The sequence below is a fragment of the Pristis pectinata genome, chromosome 24 (assembly GCF_009764475.1).
Source record: "Pristis pectinata isolate sPriPec2 chromosome 24, sPriPec2.1.pri, whole genome shotgun sequence".
In the NCBI taxonomy this organism is placed as follows: Eukaryota; Metazoa; Chordata; class Chondrichthyes; order Rhinopristiformes; family Pristidae; genus Pristis; species Pristis pectinata.
The window spans coordinates 2326014-2334856 of NC_067428.1; the positions used below are offsets into that span (position 1 = coordinate 2326014).

Here is an 8843-nt window from a genome sequence, read left to right on the forward strand (position 1 = left end):
CCAGTGATGAAAAAAACTGCCCTTGACATAAAGACTGCATTTGACTGTGACATCAGTCCTAATAAAACTAAAGTCAGTGGCCGTCAGGGGAAAACACTTCAGTGGTTGTTGGAGGTTAATCTTTCCAACTCTTGAAACATCACTGCATTTTCTCAGGGCAGTGTTCTAGCCAAAACTATCTTCACCTGCTTCATCAATGACCTTCCTTTCAGCACAGTCATGGGCGAGGATTTTGACTGATTGCACCATTCTATTCAGAACTCTTGCAAATAAAGCATACAGCAAGGTCAGGCAATGCCCATCCCCATCTAGGCTTAGAGTCTAGGCACCCACCCTTGACATTATTGTTGCCACGTTCCCCACCAGTGTTCCAAGGGTCACTCAACAACTAAACCAGCCGCATACTTTGGTCATGAGCAGGGAAGAGGTTGGATATCTTAGGGTAAGTGACACACCAATGCCTTTTTAGCATTCAGGGCACAAGTTGGGAACAATTGCTCTTGCTTCAACAGCACTCAAGTTTGACACCAACCGGAACAAAGCAGCTTTGGGCAACTTTTTACCACCTAAGCAATGGTTCCCTTCACCATTCTGCAGCAAGTGTCATCTACAAAAAGCAGTGTGACTGCTCTTGACAACAACACCTAGACCTATGATGCCTACAACCAAGAAGAATCAGGTTAGAAACTGCAGAGGAACACCACCACCTGCAGGTTTCTCTCCAAGTTGCACATCATTCTACCTTGGAAATGTATCACCATTAGGTCTGAATCTTAGAACTCCCTCCCCAGCAGCCTTCCCTTCTCCAGAGGTACTGTAGTGGTTCAAGAACTTCTCAAAGCCAGTGCTGGGCAATCAATGCTGGACTTGGCAGTGATGCCTGCATCCAGAAGAATGAATTAATAAGCCACAATCAGGAATAAATTTGACCTGAATTTTTGTTTAATTTTTTATAAAAATAATTACTCATGGCTGATGTAAGGCTATTTCTTGTGGAGAATAACCCAGTGTTCTGCCATTGTAGGAGGTGATAGGGGCGTACCTGCCCAGTCTGGACAAGGTCATATGATGCAACGAGGAGGAATGCCAGGGTAAGAGGAGACATGCTTTATTAAGTGAGAAGCTGTTAGCTTTGGAAGTATTGGCTGCTGCTGAATCCAGCTGAGCACAAATATGGTTCAGATGAGTTGTATTTGATTAGAAGTGCCGTGGTGGCATTGGCATTGTAACTTGTATTCAGTATTCATGGGGGTCTGATTGTGAAACCAGCCCCAATTTAATAGAATGAAAGAGGCCTTTCTCTGCAGCCTCTTGCATGTGGGAGACATCTCTGTGGGTCAACCATACAAACTAGGGCATTATTTGGCACCAAATTGATGGGTATATTGTGTCCTAGAAATGTGGCTCATTGAAAATATGCTAGGTTAATCCAAAAGTTGGAGGTGAGACTTGTTTTTTTGTTTCTATACCTGAACTGAGAGCACCAAATTATTCCCCAGTATGGGTTTCCAATTGCCAAATGGAAAGTTGATCTTATTGACTTGGTATTTGTGCTGCTGTTCTGTAGTTCTAATTTTAACTGGGCCTTGCATTTCAGAAAGTTACTGTACACTGTTTAAATGAATTGGGTTGGTAAGCGTCATTAGTAAATCTCAAAATTATCCACATGCTGTGAAAGTTTGTAATTGTGACAAGATTTCGGTTTGTTCATTTCCTGTCACACAAATACTTTCACTTGAATTAGACCTTGTTGAACTCTATCAGAAATCGCCTGTGTGTCTTTCCACTAGTGCATGCTGTCTTCCATCATTTCTTGCATCTGTTTTAGATGACAATTGCATGCATCAGGTTTCTAAATTCTGATTAAGGTTACAAGATAAATCTTCATGATGAATTTTTATTAATTGATAAATAGTTTAATGTGACTAGTTTCTCTTTATGTTCCCTGTAGTTGGTTTAATTGCCGTTTGCCAGGTTGAATTTGAAGAAGAAATGTAATGACTGAATTCATGTCTGTTGTATCACATTTCTGAAAGATATTTATTGAAATGAGAGTGCAAATTACTCCTGGTCTACTTGGCCACCTTTCATACAAAAAATTTTTCTCAAAATCTTGACCTGATTTTTCCTTTACAGTTTTATTTACCTAATATGCTTGCATTTTAACTTCTGCTTGAATGGTTTCAGCATCTGTCTTGAATGGTAGATGATACCAGCATCCTGCAACTGAATGTGACTGTTTTTCTTAAATGAAGGTTACTTGGTGAAATTAAAATTGAAGTGCTTGATAATGAACTACTTTTGTGAAAAGGTTGATCCCAATCCTTCTCATTTTACCAGAGCAGCTGAGTTCAGTTGGCATTCTCGGAACAACTTATGACTGATGTAAATATGCAGAATGGAGGTCAGTATAGTCTTCATTGCTGCTGGCATTAGTGAATGAAGTCACTGCTGTTATCCATTCCGTTTTGCTCCATTTACTGAGAAGCAAGTGTCCAATTGCTCAAATGTGCTTTAAAATATCTGCTTGGTTTTTGAAGCAAAGAAAGGAAATCAGCAAATGATGAAGCATGATTATATTTGTGCTCATTGGGATTCAGCAAATTGAATATTAAAAACTGATTTTAAAAATCAATTAAGTTGAGTGCAGTTTTTTTAAGAGTGGATGGATTGGGCTTCCTGTGAAACTTTATTTTGAGACCACACATGTTTGCATATCAGTGATTTGAATATGGGGCTAGAGTGGGTGTCATCAAAGTGTAAAGCACTTTGGCAGAACAGCTTAAAGGCAGAGTACATGGTTAATGGCAGGATTCTTAGCAGTGTGAAGGAACAGAGAGATCTTGGTCTAAGTACATAGATCCCTCAAAGTTGCCTCATAAGTGGATAAAGCAGTTAAGAAGGCATATGGTGTGCTGGCCTTCATTAGCCGGGGGATTGAGTTCAAGAGCTGAGAGGTAATGTTGCAGCTCTATAAAACTGGTTAGACCACACTTGGAATATTGTGTTCAGTTCTGGTCACCACATTATAGGAAGGACGTGGAAGATTTGGAGAGGGTGCAGAGAGATTTACAAGAATGCTACCTGGGTCGAAGAGCATGTCATACGAGGAGAGGTTGAACAAGTTAGGGCTTTTCTCTTTGGAGTGATGGAGGATAAGAGGAGACTTGATAGAGGTGTATAAGATTGAGAGGCATAGACAGAGTGGACAGCCGGGATCTTTACCCCAGGGTGTCAGTGACCAATACTAGAGGTCACCTGTTTAAGGTGCGTGGAGGAAAATTCAGGGGACATGTCAGAGGTAAGTTTTTTTTTTACACACAGACTGGTTGGTGCCTGGAACGCACTGCCAGGGGTGGGGGTAGAGGCTGGTACAATGGAGTCGTGTAAGACACTATTAGATAGGAACATGGACGAAAGAAAAATAGAGTTATGGGAGGTGAAGTAAAGAGGGGGATAGATTGAATGGGGATAAGGTTTATATAGGTTGGCACAACATGGTGGGCTGAAGGGCACATACTGTGCTGTACGTTCTATACATGGTATTAAAATTCTGATTTGATAAAGTGCTTGTGAGACCTTGCATATATAGAAACAGACCACTTCCGCTGCTTGAGGGGAAAAGATGCAGGATTTAAAGTAGCGGAAACCATCCGGTTGTGTTACAATTGTCAATATTTGAGAATAGGCTGTTGGATGAAAGGATAATGCAGGATTATGGAAACCGTGAGGACAGAGAGAGGCCACTGCTTGTTTGGTTATCATAAACACACTTGCTAAATGTTGTAACTGCTATTTAATTCTGTACAAAACTGAGACTCTGGTTTCCTGCTTGGATATTTCTATACAGTAACATCAAGAAGTTCATAAACTGTTCACTGTGTTTAAATGATATTTGCTAGTGCAAGAAAAATGTTGACCGGTGAATCATAACATCATTGGCCTTCAAAAACAGATTGAACACTTGGGGGGTGCTGGGATTCTAGAAAAATGCACATCAGTATATGTTAAATTGCATTTTTTAATCCTTGGCTTCCTGTTACATATTTGTGTTGCACCTGGTCAGTATTTTGACATGAAGTTAATAGGAAGAGATTTGGTGAGATTTCATTCTTCTAAGATCTTTTGCATGTCTTTATTTTGAAGTTTGCAAACCTGCCTTGCAAGTTCTGCTATTTATACATGTGATAGTTCTACAGAGATGCAACTTGGGTCACATAACTCTGGCTCGTCTGTGTGTGGTTCTTGTCCATCAATATACCTGAATTAAGAGACAAATCTTTTATTCCCCAGGCATGGAGGATTTGTGCAAGGGGGGAGCCAGCAGAGTGTTCAACCGATGAACCGCACAGTCCAGATAATGTCAGGTGGCGGCATGCAAGGAACAGGCAGCTTTGGTGACCAAGACAGAGTGCAGAGACCGTCCAGTGATCCCCGTTTCCAGCGTCGCTACTAGACCTTGTTTCTATTACTGGATTTTAATGTAAAGGAATTCTTTAGTGGTGCATAGTGCTAATCACAGTACCATGTTCTTGTGTATTTTTGTTTACTGCCTCTGAAACCAGAATTGTTTTGGAATTAATGATCATTTCATGGTTACTTTATTGTTAAAGTACTTGTATTGAAATTAGGCTCTACTGAAGAGTCACTTCAATTTTCCATAAATAAAAGTAAAAGTGGACTTTTGGTTTCTGAGTGTAAACTTTGGGGTTGGGTGCCTGTCTGGTGTGTTACTGTGTGAGCCTGACTGACAGTTCTGATAAAGTGCACTTTCTAGTCCTCTTCTGTCTGGATCCTAATGTCTTGAAAGTTAGTACTGTATATTTGGAGATGCAGAGCCATGCCTTCCAGTGAGAGAATGCTTTGGGCAATTTTAAATCTTTCCATCTTGCCTGTTCAGTTGACCTGCTCATATCCTCCTGAAGCCTCTATATGCTCCTCTTTGTGCACTTGGTGACCTGGCTTTCCATCATCAGCAAATTTGGATATGTGTAATCTCAAAAATCATTGATGGTGATTGTGAACAGGAAGAGCCCCAGCACTGATTGCTGAAGCACTGGTCACAGCCTCCCAACCCAAAAATGATTCATTTATTCAAACACTTTCTGTGCATTAATCAATCCTTAATCCACTTTGGCATTTTAGCTCCAATACTAATCTTTTATGCAGCACCTTAATCAAAGGTCTTCTGACCCCAAGTGCATCAATCAACTGGTTTGCCCTCATCTATTCTAGAGACAATTTCAAATGGATTTATCAAATGTGATTGCCCACTTCATAAATTCATGTTGACACTGTCCCCTGGCTATTGCCACCTCTGAGATTCCTGCCTTTTCCCTATCCTGGAGGTCAAGCCAACTGGTCTTTTGTTCCTTGTTTTCTATCCTTAAATAGTGGGACTTTCAATTGCTACCTTAAGTCTAGCATCGTTCTAGAATAAGGTTGTAGAACTGTATAGTATGGGAACAGGCCATTCATCCTGACTTGTCCATGCTGACCAGTGGGCACCTTTCAGCATTAATTCCATCTCCCAGCACTTGGTCCATAGCCTGCTATGCCTAAGTGATTTAAGTACTTCTCTAGACACTTAAAACCTGTCAGCAATCACACTCAAGCAGTGCATTCCAGTTACTTGCCACTTTCTGGGTGAAGATCCTTCTGTCCCCTCCTAGCTCTTGCCCTAAATCTACATCCTCTAGTTTCATCTACCTCGACGGGGAAAGGTTTCATGTAGACTAGCTTATCTATATCCCTAATAATCTTGTACACCTCTGCTCCAGCTTCTGTGTTCTTTCCTGCCCCCATCCCCATAACTGAATTGCTCCATGTCCTGATGAATCTTGTCTGCACCATCTTCAGTGCTATCACATCCTTTCTATAAACATGGTGACCAGGACTGCATGCAGTATTCCAGCACAGGTCTGACAAGGGATTTATAAAGCTGGAGCATAACCTCCCTACTTCTATATTTGATGCCCGGACTAATGAAGGCCAGTATCCCACATGCCTTCCTAACCATGTCATCCACCTCTGTGGCCACCCCAAGAATCCATGGATGCCCTCTTAATATCCTCCTGCTCCTCAAAACTCCCCAGCACTTCCCATTCATGGTGTATCCCCCAGCCTCATTAATACTCCCAAATGCACCTGTACAAAACTCCATCTGCCATTTTCAGCCCATTTCACCAACACATTGATAGCTCTCCGAAGTCCAGGGCCACCTTCCAAACGATCAACTCCTCCACCAATACTCACATCATCTGCAAACCTGATAGTGCCTCCCACATCCACTTCATTCAAACATCCCACAATCGTCATGGGTCCCAGCACTGATTCCCCACAGAAAACCTCCAGTCACAGGCATCACACCCTCTGTCTTCCACTGCCAAGCCAATCGTGGTTGCAGTCCCAACCCCCTGAACCAGTTTCCAACACAGGACCTCACTGAAGGTCCCACCAAAGCACATGCAAAGCACATCCACTGCCCTCATCAATACAGCAGTCACCTCCTTGAAGATCTCAGTGAAATTGGTCAAACAGGATCTGCTCTTGACAAAGCTTTGCTGGCAGTCTCTGATTAACCCATGCTTCTCCATGTGACCATCAATCCTCAGAATTTTCTCCAGTATATTTCCCACCACATTAAGCCCTCAGCTCTGTAGTTCACCAGGTTCCTTCCTGCTGCCCTTCCCAAAAGGGTATGTTCACAGTCTCCAGTCATCTGGCACCACCTGAATCCAGTGAAGATTTAAAGCTCCCAGAAGCGAGAGCCCCATCATCCCCCTCCCAGTCTCTCCTTATAACCGAAACTCTCCATTGCAGGTAACATCCTGGCAAATTTTCCTGCAGTTCCTTTAACAATACCACACTGACCATTCTTGAACAAATCCCCGCCTTTCCATGTGATCATTAGGACATAGAACATAGAAAACCTACAGCACAATTCAGGCCCTTCGGCCCACAAAGCTGTGCCGAACATGTCCCTACCCTAGAAATTACTAGGCTTACCCATAGCCCTCTATTTTACTCAGCTCCATGTACCTATCTAACAGTCTCTTAAACAACCCTATCGCATCCGCCTCCACCACTGTTTCCGGCAGCCCATTCCCCGCACTCACCACTCTGAGTAAAAAACTTACCCCTGACATCTCCTCTATACCTGCTCCCCAGCACCTTAAACCTATGTCCTCTTGTGGCCACCAATTCAGCCCTGGGGAAAAGCCTCTGACTATCTGCCTGATCAATGCCTCTCATCATCTTATACACCTCAATCAGGTCCCCCATTGATCCTGTCCCTCAGAATTATTTTCCAATAGTTTCCCTATCACTGATGTTAGACTCACTGGCTTATCCCGGCTGCCTTTTGTAAATAAAGGTACCACATTTTTACTGCCTTCCAGTCATCTGAGACCTTCATGGCCAGAATATGTATGTATGTGTGTGTGTTGGGGGGGGGGGGGATGTAAATGAATATTTCAGCTGCAGAAAACTCAAGCGATCAAGAATGCAAGAAACCTTGCTTGATGAAAGAAACCAGCAAAGGAAGGGTGCAGATCCTGGCTTTTACATCAGACCATCAAACGGACGGGAAGCAATAAAGGCACCAGCAATTAAGAGATGGGCAAATGGACAAAAAGTTTTTTAAAAAGCTACCAAGAGGAAAAGATTAAAATTAATGCAAAATTCAGCATTTTCTAAAAAAAAATGATTGGGGCTGGCAGACAAACAAGATATGTTCTAAAGGGAGACCTCAACTCTGCAGTTAGACATTTTTTTCATACTAAATTTACAATGCAAATGTTTACAAACAGCTTTAGTATTAGACTATATGAAGAGATGAAGAAATATATGAAGAAATGAAGAGATAAGTTTTTTTCTCTAACGGTTTCGGGGATAGCGGGGAGCAACTGCGCACGCGTGTGACGTCAGTCGGAAGCGCACACGCAGTTTTAAAAGAAGTGCCATAACCAGCGGGCAGCGTCGGAGCGGGCAGAGTGTTTTGAGCTTTGGCTCAAGGGGCTTCGTCGTAAAGGGGCGAGGCAGGAGAGTAGCTGGTAAGTAAAGGTAAAGTTTTACCTGTTACAAATTTTTAAGTAGGGAAAAAAAAACTAGGTAGGGGAGAAAAAAGAATTAGTTCAGATGGAGGACATGGTGGTGTGCTGCAGCTGCTTGATGTGGGAGCTCGTGGATCTTGCTGTGGTCCACGATGACCACGTCTGCAGTAAGTGCTTGAGGCTGGAGGAACTTCAGCTCAAAATTGATGAGCTGGAGTTACAGCTTCAAACACTGTGGAGCATCAGGGAGGGAGAGAGTTATGTAGATGCTGTACATTAGGTGACAGTCACTCCCCTTACAGCAGGTACTTCTGGGGTCCAGGAAGTAGATAGAAGGGTGACTGTCAGGAGAGAGAAAAGGAAAAAGAAAATGAACAGGTAGATAGTGCAGAAGACCCCGGAGGCTGTTCCTCTCAATAACAGGTTTTCCGCTTTGGAGGCTGTTGAGGGGGATGACCTACAGGGATCAAGCAGCAGTAGCCAGGTCTCTGGCACTGGGACCGGTCCTGCTGCTCAGAAGGGAAGGGAGGAGAAGAGGAAGGCAGTAGTGATAGGGGACTCGATAGTCAGGGAAACAGATAGGAGGTTCTGTGGCAGTGAGCATGAATCCCGGATGGTTTGTTGCCTCCCAGGTGCCAGGGTCCAGGATGTCACTGATTGGGTCCACAGAATTCTTGAGCAGGAAGGAGAACAGCCAGAAGTCGTGGTTCATGTTGGTACCAACGACATAGGTAGGAAGAGGGATGAGGTCCTGAAAAGTGAGTTTAGGGAGCTAGGCTGAAGGCTGAA

At 43.1% G+C, this 8843-nt stretch overlaps 1 protein-coding gene across 6 annotated transcripts in view; it reads left to right on the top strand.

Annotated features, from left to right (window-relative positions):
- The window catches only part of safb (scaffold attachment factor B), a 44834-nt gene extending 40153 nt beyond the window's left edge, over window positions 1-4681 (top strand). For 2 of the 6 annotated variants that reach the window (XM_052037619.1, XM_052037623.1), the window contains 2 exons: window positions 1025-1091; window positions 4294-4681. In XM_052037619.1, the coding sequence (XP_051893579.1) occupies window positions 1025-1091; window positions 4294-4456 (230 nt within the window). In that variant the 3' untranslated portion in view covers window positions 4457-4681. Of the gene's footprint in view, window positions 1-1024; window positions 1092-2340; window positions 2405-4293 lie in introns of all 6 variants that reach the window. The other 4 variants (XM_052037621.1, XM_052037622.1, XR_007958111.1 and 1 more) reach the window with 3 other exon arrangements.
- The last annotated feature ends 4162 nt before the right edge of the window (window positions 4682-8843 follow it).